This window comes from Stegastes partitus, unplaced genomic scaffold, assembly GCF_000690725.1.
Source record: "Stegastes partitus isolate 25-593 unplaced genomic scaffold, Stegastes_partitus-1.0.2 Scaffold1482, whole genome shotgun sequence".
Classification (NCBI taxonomy): Eukaryota; Metazoa; Chordata; class Actinopteri; family Pomacentridae; genus Stegastes; species Stegastes partitus.
This window is the reverse complement of record NW_007579213.1, coordinates 132,149-154,349: the sequence shown is the minus strand read 5'-3', so window position 1 is coordinate 154,349 and position 22,201 is coordinate 132,149. Positions and strand designations below refer to the sequence as shown.

Below are 22,201 nucleotides of genomic sequence, written 5' to 3'. Positions count from 1 at the left end.
ATGCAACACTGCCAGACTGACAGTCACAAAAAAAACACACAAAACATTCACTTCAGAATTTGATCTTTATTATTTCACTACTCATAATGTAAATATTGAGATATTTGAAATTTTGTGAGCTACAAAACTGCAGGCATTTTCAATTTCAACTTTACTTTGACAAGATTAAGTTGCTAAAACAGGAGTGTGAGGATATTTACCGCTGTGGAATAACATCAGGTCATATTCTGTGTTTATTTACTGCATCGGAACAAATGGGGCACGTTGAAGAGTTGATTTCAAACATATCAGCAGGAGTCTGATCAAACCGAGCATACCTGAGTACAGAATGACACCATTAGCATCAAAGCCGCCACACAATGCTTTCATGATTTCTCACTTTACAGCAGTGCTTTAAAGCTCAAAGGCTCGAACCAGTGGATAAACATCATCGTATGTCACAGTATGAGCTTCACAATTTGCAGAAGACAAGAAAAGAGGATGATCAAATCAATCAGTAGTTTTTCAAATGTTTTTAAAAGCCTGAATCAAATCATCATCACGGTCACAGTGACGTTGATGAAATGTCTAATGACACATTTAGATTGTAGGAAACACATCATGGATAACCAGTACTTCTCATCGTCCCGGTTCTTTCTTCAGGCATCTTTGGCTGTAAACCTGACACACTGACGATGAGTTTTTTAACCGTCACGGCGAGGAGCGCAGCAGCAACATCAAATCATGTTTGTGACACAAACTGCTGCTGCAATTTAGAATCATCTTCATAATTCAAACAAAAGTGAAAATTAGCAAAATACAAAAAGCCTTTAAGCGTTACCTTAACAGTAAGTTATTTTCCACAGTCAAAGCCCTGCAGGAACCGCTTTAGGTCACACGCTGTTATAAAATATCACACACCATCCTCTCAGTTACACAGGCAGCATACAACACGTTACTTATATGTATATCATATAGTTTGTATTTAATTAGACATTTAAATATATATATTATCATGTATTACTTATGTATACACGTCTGGTCATTGTGTAGCTCTACACCACATCATCACAGTCACGTCCCAACTCTGTGGCTTGAGGGGGGTTTGCCTCATAAATACATTTTTATTAGTGCAACAGCAAAATCAAGAGGGAATAAGTCTATAGACTTTGTGCGTAAGAGGGAGAACAAAACAAAGGACCAACAGCACTCCCACAGAAATCACCAGAAATCTGCTTCAACATCCCAGAAAACACACAACCACACATTTTCAGTGGCACCAAGAACGTTCTTGAGTCTTTCTACCGTTCGGAAACAGGAAGAAGAATCGTGCGTACGCTGTCGGGGGAAAATCAACGCATGTCAGACGACACCTACAACTACGTCCCTAACTCTACAAAGTGCCAGTGTACAGGCATCTGGACACTAGATTGTGCGTTATGTTGCTCAAGAAGACAGCAGGCCTTTCCAAGACTATGGAGGACCAAGCCTCAACCTGAAAAAAAACATTCAGTTCAAAGATAAACACTCTCGTCTCTTAGTACAGCTAGACGGGGGAGTTTCACACATTGGCAGGTTCAGATGATAGTGAAGACTAACTGAAAGAACTGGTACCTAAACAAAGAGAAATCACATAACAGGTCTGAGCTGGACGGCCAACTGATCTGCCCAGAGGGTTTAACTGGGACAACAGAACGACAGATCTATGACATAGGAGCGGAGTGTGATACTATACAGCTTTACTGCATTCTGCTATGGGCACGGAAGATTTCTTGGGTTTGTTAACGACACTAAAATTGACATAAAACAACTCGCTAAGTACAGGCTCACCGCCCAGCAACACAAACCGGATTAAAGCCTATTTCACCAAACAGGTCAGGTTGGAGTCAACTTGCTCAAATAAAAAAAGTAGAGCGGCGCCAGCAAAGAAGGACAAACAGATGCAGACACGGAGTAACCTGAGAAAACCAATCATCATCACACACACAGACGGAAAGGACAAATGGAACGGCCAACACAATGGTTGGTTTGTTGTCTGAGTCTGAAGGGGCAGTTTTTACACAACGGTGCAAAAAGACCAACCTTGCATGTGAGCATTAAGTGAGCAGCTGGGAATGTCAGCGAGTACAACAGCAGCAGCATGAAAAGTCGAGCGAGTGAGAGGGATTTCATTAATGTCGCTTACAGTCGTGAGCGAGCCTGGGAGTTCGCTTATATTGCTGCCCCAATCACCAATGACTAATATGAGTCAGGGATGGCATCAGAAAGCAGTAAAGGACACCTAGATCAAGGTAACTCAATGTTTAAGATGCACTTTAGAGGATCTTCAGATTTAGAATTCAGAGATAAAAAGTCCTTTTCCACTGTCAGGGAGGTTCAAACCTTTGTGCATGTTAGAACCGCTTTCGGAGGGCCTAGAAAAACCACTGTGTGGGGCTTGACTGGTTAAACTCAGGGCAGGACCACAAGCAGCCATGTTTCAGCCTCCCTCTGTCCTCGAGCTGCAGCAGCTTCTCTCCATCATATCAGCCAACATAACACACCTCCACTGTTCTATTCCCTTTGTGCTCATAGAACTGGAATCACGTACAGCAACTGTTTGTCGCTGTTTTGGAGTTAACGTCGCAGTCGGAGCCATCGCATTCTGCATCGCATCGGACACAGAAAGGCTAGAAGGGCCTGGAAATGTTTATTCTACCTCTCACCTGCCCAGAGTTACTGCTGTCCAAGGCTGCCTATAAAGGGCAAGTACGTGAAAGTCAAACGACTCATTCGGGGTTTTTGAGCTTCCAGTGGTCGATACTGAGAGAAAGTTAGATGTAAAGGACACCTGTCTCTGTCTAGTTTTGGAGTGGTTTTGTAATTTCAGGTGTTAAAGCTGGAGTAGGCAGCATTTTTTTTGGCATTACTAAGAAAAATCAAACCTTTCAGCATATTGTAACTCAAGTGGTCTGAGAGAAAACCAGACTTCTGCACCACCTCCTGGCTCTGTTCTTAGAGTTTAGAAAATCTGGTCTGTGACGGGACGTTCTAGCCAAGTTTTCACTCATCAGATGTGATAGTATAAACATGACAAGAGCTGAATTTGACGGTGCAATGGGTTAGATGGAGGACTTTTAAAATGTTGGGTGAAGCCACAAAATACTGACCTTGAGCTTGAACCTAATGTGGTGGAGGTGGCTCAGAAAAGAGAAGATCTGAGGGAACACCTGCAAGAAATCTGTACGGTTTCAAATTCTTCTCTTTTTGTTGCCACTTCCAGATTTCTATAAACTTTTACTTGTAGCTGCTTCAACTATTTTTGACAATATTACAGATCTGACTTTATTATTCTGAGTCTAAATCAGGTTTGTATACTTCTAGTTCTGATCATTATTGACACCAGCGTGGCATAAATAAATAAAACAGTAAAACGCCGCCCTGTTCAGTGGAAAAGATCAGCATCTATGAAACAGTCACCTGAATGCTGCAATTAACAAATAAGCTTAACTAACCTGATTTTAAAGGAGTGCACATGCATGGGAGTGCTTTAGCAGTAATCCTGTCCCTGTATGTGTGTCAGCGGCCTTCTGTGTGTGTACGCAAGTTAATGTTTGTGTTCTTTCTTTAACCAAGCATGGCTGCACTTTTCCCAAAATAACCTCTGGTTACCCTCCACTGTTCGCATCGTCTGTCCCTCTTTGCAAATCCCCTCTCCAGGTCCACGTTCTTCCCCTTCTCAACCCACATCAAGACCCTTCCATCAGCCCTACAGGCCCCGCCGCCCTCCTCTTCACCCACTACTGGAGCTCCTTCATCCTGTTGAGGGCGGAGCCAGCCTTGAACCACTCGATCTGCGTCTCATTGAAGGTGTGGTTCAGAGAGATGAGCTGCTGGCTGCCGTCGCTGTGCTTGATCACCGCCGTCAGGGGCTGGAGGGATACGGAGAAGGCCAGCAAGGTCGTGTGTCAATAATTTAGGCGGTTTTCCTTCGACATACTGTAAAGAACGCTTGGCTTCCTTTTGGATCAATGTTTCATTAGTGGGGAATTTGTGCTCACCTTGCCCGGAGCAAAGGATTTCAGGCCCGTGATGGAGATCTTGTCATCGGGGCGGATTTTGTCGTAGTCACTGGGATCAGCAAAAGTCAGAGGCAGCAGGCCCTGCTTCTTCAGATTAGTCTCTGTGTGGATAAAGAAGATAGAATAATAATACTTCCATCAGGTAGCTGGAGGAGGGCTCTCCTGCTACACAGACGTACAAGGTCATGGTCGTGTCTATTGTTCACACAGAAAATGCACGAACAGTGGAAGCATAATAAAACTGCACATAACTCGAGTGAGAGTATCTCAGAAATGTAAAACAGATAGATATTTTTTCTTTCCCTCTCTCTGAAGAAACTGACCGTGGATTCTGGCAAAGCTCTTGACGATGATCACGCGCCCTCCCAGGTGTCGCGGCTCCAGGGCGGCGTGCTCCCGACTGGATCCTTCTCCGTAGTTCTCGTCTCCGACCACCACCCAGCTCACTCCGCTGGCCTGAATCAATCAAACAAAGGTCAGGAATAAACTCCAAAACGCCACCGCTCTTTAACAGCGTCGCCTGATTATGATTTCATTTTAATCTTTTGACAAACATGTATTTAGAAACTGGTGTTTTATTAGTTGTAGGCTCATTTTTGCATTTTCAGTTTCAGATCAACTAAGCAATCGTCATATTTGTACACTGTAACCATGGTTACAAGTCTCACCTTGTAGTGACGGGCCACATCTGGCACACCTCCATACTCTCCCGTCAGCTGGTTCTTGACCTTGTTGACTGCGTCGTTATCGATGTTGACGGCGCCGATCAGTAGATTGTTGGAGATATTGTCCAGGTGACCGCGGAACTTCAGCCAAGGTCCGGCGGCGCTGATGTGGTCGGTGGTGCACTTTCCCTTCACCTACAGCATCGGAGGAAAAGAGCACAAGACCGGTAGAGTACAAGACACAGAGGACATCAGAGGGAATTTAAAATTTAATAACAAAAAAACCTGTTTCCCTAGTGGTATAGTCATCATTTATTACTCCCATTCTGTATTTAAGGGATTAATACATATTTTTAAGCAAGTTTTGAACTGTTTTGCCGTTCTCTCTCAGCTCCAAGCCCGTTATTGGTTTCCAAAGACGTACAGTTCTAAACAAAGGTTCACATACAGTTGTAAAGACCATGTTTATCATGGAAGTCTAGGGTTTTAAATTACAAAATACATGCATGTGTCAAAAAAAATGAATCATGCATTTTGGTTCATTCAAAGGGATCGTATAGGTCTTCTGAAAATATGACAACATCTGCTGTGTCAAATATATACATACAACAACTTGAAATGTCAGTTTTGATGCAGAAAGCTGCGTTAATCAAATGTTCTTCGTGGCCTCTTAACTTCTCGTGAGTGATGAAGTCCATGTCAGAAAGCCAACAAATTTAGTTGAACTGCACAATTCTGTCAAGAGAAGAGGTCAAAGATAGAACCACGGGCGCCCGTATAGCTCACCTGGTTGAGCGGGTGACGCATGAACAGGGGCTACAGTCCCCAACGCAGCGGTTGTGAGTTCGAATCCCGCTCATGACCCTTTGCTGCAGGTCTCTCCCTCATTCTTCTCCCCCCTTTCCTATCTCTCTCTACTGCTCTAAATAAAGGCAAAAGCCCAAAAAATATATTAAAAAAAAAAAAAGATAGAACCAGAAGCTTGAGGATCGCTACCAAAGGAGGTGAAAACAGGGACATTTAACGTCTTTTTGATAGTTTTTGGTCAACAGTGGAGCTTTATGGCACAGAGGAATAAGCTACACGAGGCTTACGAGGATCAATGAATTGTTAGTTCTGGGCTTTTCATGCAATTTATTAACAATAAGAAAAAATATATGTGATGCTGTCACCAATAAGTCTCTAAATCTCGACTTGTCTGTGGTCAGGAACACTTTACCTTTACTTTATTATCAGGCCATGCTCGAGGAAACATGACGAGATCATCTGAAGGCTAACAACGTGCCGGTGAAGCACATGGAAAACACTACTACATTCAGAGTAAATCAGAGGAAACTGCAGATGTTCTTTATGAAAGATGCAATTCATAATGTCCTGAAAAAGTACCTGGTGCATTGCACAGACCAAATGTGTGCAGGTAAAGGTGTGCAGAACACGGCTGGTTGATGATCATTTTCTGTCATCACAACCTGACTGATCAGTGGCCGGCCTCAGCGCAGGAAACCTCTGAACTCTCCTTTCTGCCATCCATGTACAGAAAGTGGACGGTACCGAGCTAGAAGGTAGAACTCGTCCTCCATCACTCAGCTTGTGCCTGAAGAGCTACGTGGTGCCGCTAGCGTTCTTAGCAAACTGATGCTAGAACCACTTTCAGACTGCAAATAGCACAGATCTACTTAACCTCTATTCAACGCAGCAAGCTCCTACACTCAACCCGAGCGATAGTCCTGCAGTGTAGCACCGTGCACATCACTGACTGAACCTCCCTATTATTATTATCATTATTAATATTCTGAGTAATAATAATTAGCATGCCACTTGTGACGCACATGTGAAAAGGGAAAGAGAGGTAAGACAGACTCTTCAGCAGCCACTTCCCTCATTACATGTGTAAACCGAGAGTTTGGTGCTTTTTTTTTTACCGATTGAACACAGAGTCCCGTCCAACGCTTCCATGTGATCTTCCCCTACGCCACTGTTTCCATAACCATAATCTTACAGCCCACTGGCCCAAAAACACCCTGCTCACTACACCAAATGCTGTGACATGTTAGTCCCCCACGACAAACACAAAACGCTTAAAAATGACTTCTCAGCAAACCTGTACGTTTTGGAGGTGCTAAAACACTCCTTCCAGTTCAGCTTTAATGCTCCATCACAGACAGCACAACAATCTCATTTAAAACAGTAACACTCACCCTTATTCATTAATACATGAGTAGGATAAAGACAATAAATAACCCAAACAATACTTCTGTACATCCAAGATGCAGTAAAACATGCGAAACCCAAATACCGTCAGCACATACCGGTCGCAGGAGTTTCCCAGAGCGGCCAACCGAGGTACACGTCACCACGTCCCTGCACCTTCACAGCATAAACATATGCACAACACAATAAGCTTCATACACACACACACATCCAAGAGTCCGTTTCACTCAGCTCCCTGTTGCCTCTGGGGAAAAAACAAGCTTGTATCGCAAGGCAGTCGGCTACGCACCACCGCTAATCCCGCAACCGAGCTCGGCACTTTTTTACTGCATCCACAGTCCGTAACAATCAAAGTACCTAAACATAGGGCACACCTTATATTTACAAAGGAAGGAAATACAGGACATGTTCTTCTCCAGGTTATGTCGAGTTGGATGATCAGCAGGCCTGAGTATCATACAGCTGAGCTTCACTTCACTGTCTCCCTGGTGTTCTGATTGTTTGCTAATCCCCCCCTCTTGCACATTCACACCTTGTCTTCCATTTTGTGCTCACCTTGATGAGAACCCTCAGGTCCTCCAGGTCTTTCCCATGCCACTTGTCAAAGGGCTCCAGCAGCTGCAGACGGTTACTCGAGGGGCTCACATCCACCTGAATAACGTGGAGTCAGGGTATTTTTCAGATAGGGAGATACTCAACCTCTAGATCAAACAGATTTTAGTACGAAGAAGTCTGTTTCCTTAATGTGGTTCTGCCGTCTGGACTGATGTGAGCGGACACCGTATATGAAAACAGCTCCTACCTTGACCGAGCTGCCCTCAGTGGGGGGGTGCTGGTAGGTGTCCTGGCCCGGGTCGAAGTCTCTGGAGGGAAGCTCGTCACCGGTGGGGGGTTCCAGCTTGAACTTCTCCCCACTGGGAGCAGTCAGGTAGTCAGTCTCAGGGTTGAAGTTGAGGGTCCCGGCGAGGGCCAAAGCAGTGACGATCTGAGTAAAACGACACAGCAGGCCAATAAAATGTGTTCAGAAAACCAGCATTAGGAGTGTTTACGAACATCCAAGCCACAGAAAAATGCAGCAATTTGGATTTTATGGTAAAGCATGGCACTGAGAAGCACTCAGTAGGCCATGTGTGTGAGGCAGTGCGAGTCTATGCAATGAAGTCTGTGTAATGATAAACCGTGTTCTTGTATTTTGCTTAACATTTAACATGGAAGACTTTTTACCTCAGGAGAGGTGACAAAAGCATGAGTAGCTGGGTTAGCATCATTCCTGGCAGTGAAGTTCCTGTTAAAAGACGTGACGATTGTGTTCTTCTCTCCTTTTTTCACATCCTTCCTGAAGAGAGTTAAAACACACAAAGTGTTGGCCTCATGCGGTATCTTTAACAACACCGTGTGCTCCAAAACACTTCATAAGACTACAAGACCAACGTCCTGCTAGTGGCCCTCAGTGGCTGCAATGCTCATTACATCCAACAGTGTGTAAGTGTTTGAATATGATGGGGTCATTACAATCAAAAAGTTTAATATAAATATCTTTAAAGGGAATCTGCCTGTGACATTACAAGATATATTGAATGTCCTCTAACTTTGCTTTGATTGGTGCAAGAGTAAAGCTGATCAAGTGTCCAAAATGGAAAGAGTTCTAGTGAAAACGTCAATGTACCAGGTGCTTATTCTCATCTTCATTGTGTTTAGTAGGTACAAAATGAAAGTGGTGAGAATATGAAGACGCCTGTTGTGCTTTGATGCAACCTAAACTCAGCCGATGTTTACATCCGTTAGCTTCTTTCCTTCTCACAAATACTGTGTTTTTAAAAAGCTGAATTCCCAATAAAAACCATTCTAGTGCGACACAGCGACTGAGCCCACGAAGACAAACGTTTACCAGCAGTCACTTTGTAGTCACGTGCACGGCGCTGCTCTGCACCACTGAAATACTGATTTTAAAGCGTCAACATCAGCTGCTGTTGATGCAAAGAGAGCCTTCATCCTGAAGGAGGCGTGGACAGCAGCAGCTCGACTGTCTCTACAGCTATAGACTGTTAAACTGCCCCTCAGGGGTTATACAGTCACAGAATGAACCAAAATTAACCATCTTTGTGGTATTTTGAGCAGAAAATTGAAAGACACATTCTGGAGACGGGAGACTTTCAAGAATTTGGCATGTAGGAGCTTTAAGACTGATTTTCTTCTGTAGCTGAAAACTTTTGCCCAGATATAATGCAAAAAACTGAATTATTTATCCTCTAGGACAAGAGTGTTTACAGTACTTCTAATACTTTAATCGAGTCGTTAGTTTTGATATTTCCTTTTCATGAATCAGCATTCAAGTTGTTTAAAACTTTAAAATTATTGACAGTCTGGAGGGTAGCTGCTGAGATATTTTGCTTTGGACCAAAGTGTTGGCAGATCACAATAATCAACAGTTTTTAATATGTTGCTAGCATTTAGCATGAACTAGCTGATAAAAATACCTGTCCCACTGTCCGATGCAGGGTCCACAAGCATTGGCAAGTACAATTCCTCCAACATCACTCAAGATCTTTGCCTGAAAGAAGAAAATGATTTTGAATAAAAAAGATTTTCCACAACTTTCAGTATTGCATAAATGTCTTAACGGGAAAAAAAGACCACGACAAACAGCCCAAGCGTGATGTGTGTTTGTTAACTTTCTGTCTGCGTTAGTGAGAATCTGACTCACGTATCCGTCCCGCTCGATAGTGGCGCGGATTTGTTCAGAACCAGGGGTAACCGTGAACTGGGCCTTGCACTTCAAGCCTTTGTCCAGAGCCTGCTTGGCCAGAGAGGCGGCCCGGCCCATGTCCTCGTAGCTCGAGTTGGTACAGCTGCCGATCAGGCCTGTTTGTGCGTTCGTAAGAGGAGAACGGAGAACAAGGAAGTGAGGGAGTGTACAGTTACAGCGGCAGGTTGGAATTACTCATTTAATTTTAATAACGCATCCAGCATATGAAATGAGAGACGCTGCGTTTGAAGAGGAAGAGGCACGAAAGCCAAGCGAGTCTCATCATCAGACTTTGACTTATTTTGTCAATGACTGGAATTACTGTCCCTTCAGTGCTCAAGGTCACTTTGGGAAAACAGCAGCATGAATAAGCTGTAATGTGATCTGATTACATCTGGCCAATAATGCATCAAGTAGGAGGAAAGAAAGATCACATTTTACTGGAATAAGCATTAGAAATATTAATACATGTGAGGTAATACACAGACACTGACCAACTTTAACCTCCAGGGGCCAGCCGCTCTTCGTGGCTATGGCCCCGATGTCGGACACGGGGTGAGCCAGGTCGGGCGTGAACGGGCCGTTGATGTGGGGCTTTAACTGGGAAACAAGACAGAATGAAGGGCAATAAGAACTTTAAAAAACACTGTTAATTGATGAAATGGCTACCTAACAACTTCTAAATCTGGATTGTCTGTTGAACTATCATACGGGCTCAGTCCCAGCGCCCCCCCTTGGCCCTACCCACTGACCCTAGCCTTCAGTTTTGCCGTGTAGGTCATGTTGTGTCTTCGGGGGATCAAATTGGTCATCCAGTCAGCATGGAGGGTCCATTCAGATGGCTACATGACCCTTCAACTACCAAAAGAAACAGGACATCCAACAATGTGCAAAGCTGAGCAGTAGGACCAAGTGGGTCCATATGTTTGACTCGGAACACTCATAAAGTTCACGCTGCTTTCTTTTGAAGATAGAAAAAGAGTCAGACGGTGCAGATTTGAAAGCAGAGCGTGGGACTTTAACATAAAAACAATTGTCTGTTACATTAAAGCCAAACAAATGAACACAGCGCATATTAAGGCTCTCAGTACTGGATGAATCTTTCTGTATTTTGGACCTATTTTATGTCTTCATTGAAGAGAGATCGTTGAGGAGAGAGAAGAGTGAAAGCAGCAAATGGTCCTGGACTGGAATCAAACCCAAGGCACTGTGGTGAGGACGTGCCCGAGCAGGGGGAGCTCCCTTCGGAGCACCAGGGTTTTAAGACTCCCGTCTGTGGTGATATTCCTGGTGCAATGGTAGCGGTGTTTTACTTCTACCAGCTATGATTGGTCTGTCAGCACTGAAGATGGGAGCAACCATGGCAACAGAGACAGAGGAGGGGGGGGATAAAGCTGTGGCTACATATCAGGTAGTGACAACAGCAACCAGGAGCAAAAACTCAGCAGGAGTCAACAGCATTTGTGCAATTATTCTCACTGCCAGAATGGGGAGACAAATGTTCCCCACCGCAGAGATATGTGACTGGATGGGAAGAGGGCGCAGGAGGAAGCTTTTAAATAACATAAACATTGACATTATTTAATAATTCAGTGAGTTCTCGCTGGCTACGGCACTCACCTCGCTCAGGTTGATCTCAATGAGCTGGTCGTATTCACAGCCTTGATCTGGGACCAAGTCGTCTTTGAAGCGATCTGCCACAGTGGCAATCTCTGTGGACGGAGAGAAAGATGGAGGTAAGACAAAGTGGGGGAAAAAAGACTAAATATACAGAGACAAACAGGATGTGACCTACCTCCACGGCCAGTTTTCTCCATGTATGTCTTCATACGGTGGTTGTAGGGGAACACGGATGTAGTGGCTCCGATTTCAGCACCCATATTACAGATAGTGGCCATTCCTGAGGTGTGTCAGTTTGGAAATAATAGTAAGAAGAAGAATGAATTAAAAAATCATTACCTAAACCTGCAAAATATCATATTTGGATCTGTCATTACGCTTCTTGTCTCTCCATCCATCATCTCTACACCTTAACCCTCACTAGGGTCATAGGGGGCGGAGTCTATCCCAGCTGACTCAGGGTGAAGGCAAGTTCACCTGGACAGGTAACCAGTCTATCACAGGGCTACACTTAGAGACAGACAACCAAGCACACTCACATTCACACCTACGGACAATTTACAATCACCAATTAACCTCAGCATGTTTGTGGACTGTGGGAGGAAGCCGGAGAACCCGGAGAGAACCCACGCTGCACGGGGAGAACATGGAGACTCCACGCAGAAAGATCCCGGGTGTCCTCACCGGGACGCCAACTGGCGACCTTCTAGCTGTGAAGCAATGGTGCTAACCATCTTGCAGCCCCCTCTTCCTTTCTTTGTTGCATATAAACAACACTGTAAGCCTTGCCATGATCCTCATCCTTACCAGTGCAGGAGACTGAGTCAACTCCAGGCCCATGATACTCCACAATGGCCCCTGTGCCACCTTTCACCGTCAGGATGCCAGCTACCTTCAGGATGACGTCTTTGGGAGAAGTCCAGCCGGACAGGGTTCCAGTCAGCCTCACACCTATCACCTGCAGGACAATGACAGAGACTTGAACAGACTGAGGAACCTCACAGAGGCGCCTTTGGGATCACAGCAGAGTAGAAGCCGTGTGATTTAATGAGATTTAAACACATTTACAAGATAACGGATGATTTCAGTGACTCACTTTGGGGCATTTGAGCTCCCATGGGATTCCAGCCATGACGTCTACAGCATCAGCTCCACCCACCCCAATGCAGATGGCACCCAGACCACCGCCGTTGGGCGTGTGGGAGTCGGTGCCGATCAGCATCACTCCAGGATAGGCATAATTCTCCAGGATGATCTGTCCAGAGGAAGGGACATTTGCAGTCAGTGACACCTGCAAGCTGTGAATAATGTTCGCTAGCAGGAAACTATAAAAGATCCACTGCAGACATGTTTTAATCGATATAAAAATACTCTAGTTCATAATAGTTTGTGTCTGACCTGGTTTTTCAACAATAAAACCAAATTACAAAGTTAGAGATTCTTACATCTACACTTTCTTTCACTTTGCAAAACCAGAATCTATAAATATGCAAATGTTTTTCATTTGGAAAAAGCCAAGTCATATTTCTAAGTGAAACAGGCAAAACACATCACTGTTATTGGATCGCCACTGACTGCATCATTATGAATGTGCTCACTGTACCTGATGGATGATCCCTGAGCCTGGCTTCCAGAAGCCAACCCCATATTTTGCTGCAGCAGTTGCAAGAAAGTTGTACACCTCCTGGTTCACTTCCTGTGTGAAGAGCAGACGAGGAGGGACAAAGTAAATCTATATTATCCCCACAGTGCAATTTGATTTGCAAGCAGTAGCTGACAGCCATCAGACATCCTTAAACACACGAAACTGGTGTAATGGCAAAAGAAAATAGTTATTTCTTGCTTAAAAAGCAAGAAGTAACAAAAGACCCTTAGTGCCCCGAGGCTGATCCTTTATCCCGATGGAAGTAACTTAAATTATGCTGAAGGATGCTGTGGGTTCTGTGAAGTCACCTCAGCCTTAATAGTGGTTCTAAATCATAAATCCCTCAGTGGTGATTTAACCGCTTAAAAATGAAGCCTGGCCATAGCTCTACACTCTCACCTCAGACTAATCAAGTACTCTGTGCTACACAACGGCAAGTTATACAAGAGTAATAGAGCCATACCTGCTACAGCCAGAAACAGATTTTAAATAATAATAATGTGGTATGGAAAGCCAGACCCTGGAGGCTGACTGGACTGGTTCCTTAGGTTTGTTATGGATGAAACCCCACAAGTCTGAATCTGTGTTTTTGAGACTGTCATTGAGAAAGAAGTGGACGTGCTTAGCAGTGGAGTAAACTGTTTATTTGGATCATGATGTGTCCTTTAGGATACAACTTGATTTTCACTGAAGTGAGTGTTTAAAAAAAATGGTCAAGATCTTATGACACAACTGGTCTGTTTTTGCCGAGGCTGCAAAACCAGCAGATAAAAGTCTAATTTAACGCAGATTCAGTCAGAGTGTGGTAAAATATGCTGGCAGAAGCTTCACACAAGTGACTTAAACGTGATTAGAAAAGACTAAACTTGACTGTAGCACTCAGTCCTAAGTTTTGTTATTCAAGCTGGGCCTGGAGGCGTGTGCTTAGCCAAATGGTTTGATCAGACCATCAGATTTTGAACCAAACCACAGCATCTACTGCGTCTACAGAAAACTGGCTGCCCGGGGAGCCACATAAACCCCGTCTGGCTGAGAGGTCAACGCTGTCTAAACAATGTGCTGGAATTAGCTTTGACAATAAAAAAACAACTAAATTATACTTGTGTTGTATTCACTGACAAACTGTCATAACAAACTGAGCCCAAAGACAAAATTTATAAAGCTGTAGTGTGTCTCCAGAACACACTAATGGGATGAAACACACTTAGCAGGCATATAGGTTCAGTGTTGTCATCTGTTGTTTGTTGTGTGTATGATCTGTGTGTGTCTAACTGTAAAAACGAGTCACAAAGACCAGTCACCTCCAGTCCAAAAAATATACACCTGGGTTTGTTTTTGATAAAATAATAATATTCCATTCGTTTCCCCTCTGTTTGCCTTCACCTTTGCCCTCTGCAGGTCCTCGGCCCCTCCGATCTGAGCCTCGATCAGATGATCACAGTGGATCGTGGAGGGAACCGCCACCTTGGGCAGACCGCTGCTGATGAACTGAAGCATCGCCATCTGAGCCGTGGCGTCCTGCATCGCCACGCGGTCGGGACGCAGGCGCAGATAAGTGCGGCCGCGATCGATCTCCTGCCCCGCTGGGTCGTCCAGGTGGCCGTACACGATCTTCTCCGACAGAGTGAGAGGCCTGTTGAGCCTGGAGGGGTGTTTGTTGGTGAAGTGGTAAGAAATGGTGCTGTGTGTTTCAACACTGCATATTCTTTAGCTGCAAGTTTTTCCTTGGTGCAGTTTTCATTTACTAAACAATACAAAACTGACACAAGATGGAAAAAATGCTTTGTGTCAACTAAACATCCGTTTGGCCTTTTAAGTTCCTACTCTCCTGCTTTGCCCAAAACATTTAACCTCTATTATCTGTACAAATATGTTTTGCAACTATACTTCTGTGCTTTGTGTCACACTGTTCCCTTGAACACCAGAAATAATGATGAATTATCACAACAGCAAACACTTGTTCCTTTCGTCATTTAACAGTCAGAAAATAAAGTCAGCTCAGTAGGAAGTCCTCCAAACTTAGCTCTTGGGCCCCACTGGCTCCAACAAGCCAACTCTGTAAATGTCAAAAGATTTACTGTGCAGCTGCAATAAACACCGGCCGCTCCTCTTGAGCCAAACTGGAATCAACAAGCATTCATGTTTATTTCTGAGAAGGAAAACTGCTGACCTCTTGCGTACAATGTTGATGTTCTCATGCATCTTCTCATAGTTGATGCTGGAACCAGGCTCAAAGCGGCTCATGGCCACTTTGGCCTTGGCGCTGAAGGCTGCAGAGACATGAAACCGTCTCGCCCCAGTTCCCAGGGCCACCTAGACCAGGAGAGAACACAGAGAATGTCCACTATAAACAAGCTTTAATTGTACCGTGACATGACCGAGGATGAAAGCAGGTGAGGCACAAAATGACATAAATGACATCTTCACATGTTGCACCAAACATCAGTCAGAAACTCAACGTTCTTCTCGCTATTAGAGCATTTTGTCACAACACTGCTTTATGTGTTCAAAGAACTTCAACTTGTTGATGTTTTTTGTCACTGGCTGTAAACTAGGCTCTCACAGGATGAACTTTAAATCTGCACATGACTGCTCCCTTGTTAAAGACCGCCGACGTCTTCAAAAAACAGCTTCCTTGTTTGTTTATTTGATATCCATACGTACTGTTGATGTTCAGTGGAAAATCACAGCACTCAAAGAAAACTGGGTGAAAGTTTATACAGCTCATATTGCTGGGATTAGCATCCCCCACCGGACGGTCTGACACACTGAGTGCACTGAATATTCCCCTCCACTGTTAACGATGCACTAATGGAGGCACACGGACTATAAAATCTGTATTGAAACTGTAGATCAGTGTGCGCTCCTGACATCTGCAAAAAAATTAGTTTGATTCAGTTTCTACGAAAGGCAAGTTTAAAGGAATGCACTTGGCACAAAAATGTTCCAGTGTGATGTTCAGGATATCATATCACCAGTTCATACATGTGTAGGTGAAGTAAACAACTAGTTTGTTGGTGTATTTAAGGCCATAAGCGTAAATAAATCACCAGCTGCTAACAAACTGCTTTCTTATAACACCAGGAAATGTTATAATATATAAAACATATATAAGCAAAGGAATGTCAGCCAAATATTGTGTTGAATTTTGGGGGAGTCAAAATTGTGACACCAAGACTTTCATCTTTACTACCAATCAGTTCCAAATGTAGGTTATTGGTTTGTTTGATTACTAATAATCCATAACGGCCATGAAAAAACATGTTAGTTGACACCTTGTGGCAAAACCAGGAACAGGTAAACAGGAGCAAGTTATCAGTGAAGAATCTTATATGGATAGTGTATACAATGAAATCCAAGAAGCGTTATATCCACAAAAAATTAAATAAATTTAGGGTTCCTATATGTTGCAGTGTAGCAGCAACAGTGTTTTATCAGTTTATAAAAACAGCGAGGGGACGAGACACAAGGAAGGTATGTTTTTAATAAAAATGATAAAAAGGCCAGGTTGCAAAAATTACAACCCCCTCAATACAAAATAGACATGAATACAAAAATAAATTCTGAGGGTAGTTAAGGATCAGCAGATGAATCTGTTGATCCATCACAGCCCTCCACAAGTGCCCTTGGGCAAGACACTGAATCCCAAGTTGCTCCCAAAGGCAGCTTGTTTGGCAGCTCTGCCTTCACTGGTGTGTGAATGAGAAAGACACTGAACTGTGCTTTGAGTTCCACTGAGGTAGAAACATACAGTTGAACCCAGAAGTTTACATCCACTGTATGAAAAGACATATAACCTTTAGTTCCTCACTGTCTGACATTAAATGTGACTAAACTTTTCCTGTTTCAGGTCAGTCAGTGTCACCGACATTATTTCTATTTGCTAAATGCCAGAATAATAAGAGAGAGAGATTTTTTTTATTATTTTCTTCAGAGTCAGAAGGCTACATACATTTCCTCAGTATCTGCTAGCGTTGCCTTTAAACTGTATGACTTGGGTCAAATGTTCTGGGTTTCCTTCCACAAGCTTCTCACAATAGTTCACTGGAATTCTGGCGCCTTGCTCCACACACCTGTTCAGCTCTGCCCACAAGTTTTCTCCAGGATGGAGATCAGGGCTTTGTGATGGCCACTCCACAACACTGACTCTGTTGTCCTGAAGCCTCTCTGTAGCTAATCTGGCGCTATGCTGAGGGTCATTGTCCATCTGAACACCCATTAGTGCCCAAGCTTTAACTTCCTGGCTGATGTCTGGAGATGTTGCTTCAGTATCTCCACATCATGTTCTTTCCTCATGATGCCATCTATTGTGTGAAGGTCACCAGTCCCTCCACAGCATGATGCTGCCACCCCCGTGCTCCACAGCTGGGATGGTGTTCTCAGGCTTCAAGCTTCCTCCTTTTTCCTCCAGATGTACCGATGGTCATTAAGGCCAAACAGTTCAGGTTTAGTTCCATCAGACCACAGGACATGTCTCCACTGATGAAGCTCTTTGTCCCTGTGTGCATCTACAAACTGTAATCTGTCTTTTCTATGTTTCTTCTGGAGTGATGTCTTCTTCCTCTCTGAGCAGCCTTCCAGCCCATGTCGGTACAGGACTGGTTCCACTGTGGATAATGACTCTCTGACCAGCTTCAGCAGCATCTTCACAAGGTCTTTAGCTTCTGTTCTGGGGTTGATATGCACATTTCAACCAGAACACTTCATCTCTGGGACACAGAACCCCTTCAGTGTATGTAAACTTCTGGTTTCAACTGCAAGTGCAGATCACTTCATATTTTAAATGTAAGCTTATTTATTTCACATTTTCTTGTCTTTCCATCTATTGTTGGTTTGATTATTTAAAACAAACAAAAACATCTTTAAGCTCAAATGTACTCATTTATACAAGCCGCTGTGTATAAAGTGGACAAAATAATACATCCCCCTTTGGTTTTCTGCATTGATTGGTCATAAAATGTGATCTGATCTCTGTATCAGTCACACAATACATAGTGCTGATGGAAGAAGAAAGTGAAACGTTAGATTTAATAGCTGTAGTACATTTATTCTGAACCTCAGACCCTCTTGGTGATGGCACAATCAACAATCCTCGACATCGTCTCTTTGTCGTTCACATCAGCAGATAAACTCTAAACGTGAGGCCATTTAAAGCCACAGCAGTTCTAACTACACCTCCAGTCTTGTGACTGTTAGAATGAAGCTGGAGGGTACAAAGGTTTATGGTAAGTTTTTAAAAAGACTGTTTGGGTTAGGGTTTAGGTTAGGGTCTGTAAATAATCACAACGTAGCTTAACAGCTGGTCTTGGAATGTTCTGATCCCAAGGTCAGGATTGGGGGGATCGCATTTTTGAAGTTCTCTGAGTTGGCACATACCCATGCCCAATAAGTTGTTTACATCTGTTTCTGTGCATATTGCCACACATCTGAGACACATAGAGTTAATGAGGTTATAGAAGCTGCTTGGTGAGTATTGTTCCAGTCTTCCTGAAGGCGCTTGGCAAAGTTGGCAGCCATTACGGAGGGCAGGACGACAATGTGGGACACGTCCAAAGATGTCTGAAACTATTTGTTAGACAACAAATGGTGGAGTTGTGGACATCCATATGCCTAGCTACAACCTTAACTGACATGCATCCAGCACACCAGCAGCCTGAGCTCGTCCGACTCTTGTCGTCTGTGTTATTTGATTAAAGCTATTCTCGTAGTTTAATTGCAGCAACTGGACCTGCTTGAGTTCCTTAAAGATGTTTCACCTCTCATCCAAGAGGCTTCATCAGTTCTGACAGACTAGTTGGGAGTTCCAGATACTGATATCCTGAAGGAGACATTAACACCTGAGGTTCAGAAATGGCTCCTTAAGGATATCAGTATCTCCCAACTAGTCAGTCAGAGCTGATGAAGCCTCTTCGATGAGAGGTGGAACGTCTTTAAGGACCTCAAGTAAGTCAAGTTTGTAGGAGCCATGAATAAGATGAAATATAAAGAGAATGACTTTATATTACTAAGAATATTTTGACATGATTGATATTAATGTTAAGTATTGTTTGGTATTATTATGGTTGGTTATTTGTATATTTCTGATTATTTGCTGGGTGCTGGTCACATGGTATCGGGTGGTGAAGTCTATTTAGGTACCTGCTCACCTGCGTGTGTGCAGTGGGTGAATGGGATGCCGTAGTTTTTGTTGACCGCAAGCTTGATCGTTGTGAGATTCATTCTGTTATATTTTGTGCACGTTATATTAAGCTGACCTTTATTCATTATTAAATCTTTGAAACGTATTTGGATCTCAGCGAATTTTTTGTACAGCGTGTCGGACAAAGAGCTAGGCCCACCTTCATCCGCTTTAGTTTGTTTTTTATGAAGTCGCTACATAGTTATTACGATTAAACTACGAGAACAACCATAAGCTGGATGACTGAGAGTCTTCGCAGACGTGTTGATTAAAGCTGCATTTCAAAGTGGACTTTTATAGTCACAAGTAGAGTAAATCAAGCTGTCTAATCATCGTCCTTTAAAGCCACGTGTGACTATTATGTGCATTTCATCAAAGGTTTAAAATACGTCACTAGTTGAACAGCACTTTTTGCGCACAAAAACTCACGCCTCACCATAGAAATGAGATTTTTAACTTTTCTCTCAGTCAGGAAAAAGGCCATTAGCATAGCATGCTACATTTATATTGGTTTCAGTGTGTATGTAAAATAATTAAAGCAATAATAAAACAAAGTGATGAAGCAACAAGAAAGGCACAACACAACTAAATGTGCTCATAATTTAAATTAATCACGGTTGTTGTTGTTGACGTGCTTATTAGACACAACCTACATGATGAAATTATACTTAAAAAAATTAAAAAATACAAAAAACTCGCCTATTATATTCATCTGCACAGAACTGTATAATTATTGTTATTTGAAACAAGTCCTATGCTATTTAAAAACGTAAAATTTAGAGTGTTATTTAAGGTGAGCCAGTGTCAGGAGGAGGTGCGTCAGTCAGAGCCGTCAGAGCCGAACTCTCAACAAGTGCGCAGCAAAACTCCGTCACCTTGTAATCACCTTGCAAACACCACATCTAGGCCCTCTGACCGGTACCACTCAATAAATGCTCCTGAACTCGATAACACATAGAAATATTGCATTTATTAACGTGTTTGTATCGGTGGCTGTCGGGTCGAGGGTGGTCTCGAACCGTTACGTTGTCAGGAGTCAAACGGGGACACGGTGACCCGACGGACGGGGCTTCCTGCGCACTCCGCTCCTCGTTTATCCGCCGCGGGTCGACAGCAAGCCGTGACACCGCACCGCACGCCTCGAAAAACTGCGGTTACACATGTACTCGACGACGGCAGGGACGTACGCGGCCCCGTAAAAGCAAAATAACGTTTTCTTACCCGCACTCTGGCGACAGTCAAACAGTAAGACGCCATTTTGTGTGTTGTTCACTGACAAGGATGAGCGTCGCCCTCGTGTGACGTCATCAGGTAAAACAGCCAAGAGCCCCAAACAGTCAAACCTCAAAAAGATTAAATATAATAATAAATACACATTTTTGTTGTCCTTGCTGTTGCTTATTGGTAAGACACAAAAAAATGAGAGCGTAACTTCTTTTTTAAACTCTCTCTTGACACTTTTTAAAATAGTTTTCACAAGACTTTACAAAACGAGATCCCAGTAACTTAAACTGATAACACCTATATTGTGGATGGCTGAGAGTGAAGTAAACTAGCAATATTTTGTTGAGTACTGTACATAAGTAGTTGACTTCTGTGCCAGTTTCAACTAATAGTCTACTAATGTGTGTTTCAGAGGAAAATATTGTCTCTATGATGTTTTTAGTTGATAATTATACTTTCTTTTGAATTTTGGATGTTGCATATTGTAGCTCTGAAGCCATCCTATAAAGCATACTATGGCTAAAATCAAATTTTTAACTTGTTCATACAATAAAAAAGACAGAAAAGCCCTGCAGAAGATAGTTGGAGGAGCTGAGAAGGTCATCTGAGTTTCCCTCCCCTCTGTCTAAGAGCATCTCCAGAGCCACTGCAGGAGCAGGACTCTGAACATCGCCAGGGACTCCTCACACCCTCTCCATGAAGTGTTTGACCTGCTGCCATCAGGCAAACGTTTCCAGAGCGTTAAAGGAAGAACCTCCAGACTGATCAACAGCTTCATTTCACCAGCTGTCAGAATGCTGAGCTGCTGATCCAGAGATGCAAACACTTGTTTATTTAAATTGCTCTAAGTTCTTGGATCCTGAAGAAATGCTCTCTCCTCCTGCCTGTACTACTGTGTATGTACAGCAACATGACAATAAACTGGATTTGATTTGATTTAAGCTTGAAGACACATCATGAGCGAACTAACCGGTCATAGCCATGGCTGAGTATTTCCACCTTGAGATGGATGAAAAGTGAAAAGTGTGGTGATGACGGTCTCAGGAACATGGATTGGACTTCTGAGGTTTCATGTGTAGCAAACCAAAGGAACCAATTATGTCTGATTGCAGGGAACTACTGCAATGTAACAACTTGCACTTCTGTAGCATAGCGTAGTTTTTAAGTGTTTAGGCAGAGTCCGACGTGAGCTGGTGTGCTGAGCTGCAGCGAACCGGGAGGGGTGAGTGAGGAGAGAGATCTGCACACTCAAAAGGAAGCAACAGTTTAACATTACAGCTGAGCCATTTGAAGGCAGGAAGGAATTATTTTTAGTTTTATGCTAAATAGGTAATTTTGATGCACAAAGATGAGTTTTTGTTGTTTTAATCGATCTGTGTTTAGTGTTTTAATCACTAAAGTATCCTTCGTCTTTTAAATCCCATCCTTCTTTCAACAAAAAAAAGATAATCAAAAAGCCTGCTACTAATTTTTGTAAACAATCTGTTTTATTAGTAATTAGTTCTATTGTTCGAGGGTTTGTTTGTTTTTTTCATTTGATTTCTATATTTTGTTAATTTTTTTCAATCTGTAATTTAACTACATTTTATTTTAAATGCATGTTAAGTGTATTACTTTTATCTGTATTTTATTTACCTGATTCTATCTGCCCCAGGCTTTCAATGTTTAAACTCTGGTTTAACTATGTCAAGAAATTTATAATTTTGTTTTAAAAGGTGCTGTTTAAAAACAGTTTATTATTCTAATTATTGTGTATGTAAAAGCCAGTTTGTCAAGTGGTGGAAGTTTCATTTTTATTCGGTGCTATATAAATAAAACTAAACTTGACTTTCACTCACGTTTTAATTTTGTCATTTGTGTTTGGTGCTATGT

The 22,201-nt window shown here is 42.9% G+C and overlaps 1 protein-coding gene across 1 annotated transcript; it reads right to left on the bottom strand.

The window, feature by feature from the left end:
• Positions 1-46: 46 nt before the first annotated feature.
• On the bottom strand, positions 47-20,389 carry LOC103370792 (aconitate hydratase, mitochondrial-like). Its single transcript, XM_008299951.1, has 18 exons — positions 20,327-20,389; positions 15,098-15,240; positions 14,311-14,569; positions 12,886-12,978; positions 12,379-12,537; positions 12,090-12,240; positions 11,458-11,562; positions 11,283-11,374; positions 10,157-10,262; positions 9,621-9,778; positions 9,394-9,467; positions 8,141-8,252; positions 7,719-7,901; positions 7,472-7,567; positions 4,709-4,900; positions 4,364-4,496; positions 4,020-4,141; positions 47-3,890 (listed from the first exon to the last, which is right to left on the bottom strand). The coding sequence occupies exons 1-18, from the start codon at positions 20,360-20,362 to the stop codon at positions 3,759-3,761; spliced, it is 2,346 nt and encodes a 781-aa protein (XP_008298173.1). The 5' UTR covers positions 20,363-20,389; the 3' UTR covers positions 47-3,758.
• Positions 20,390-22,201: the final 1,812 nt, after the last annotated feature.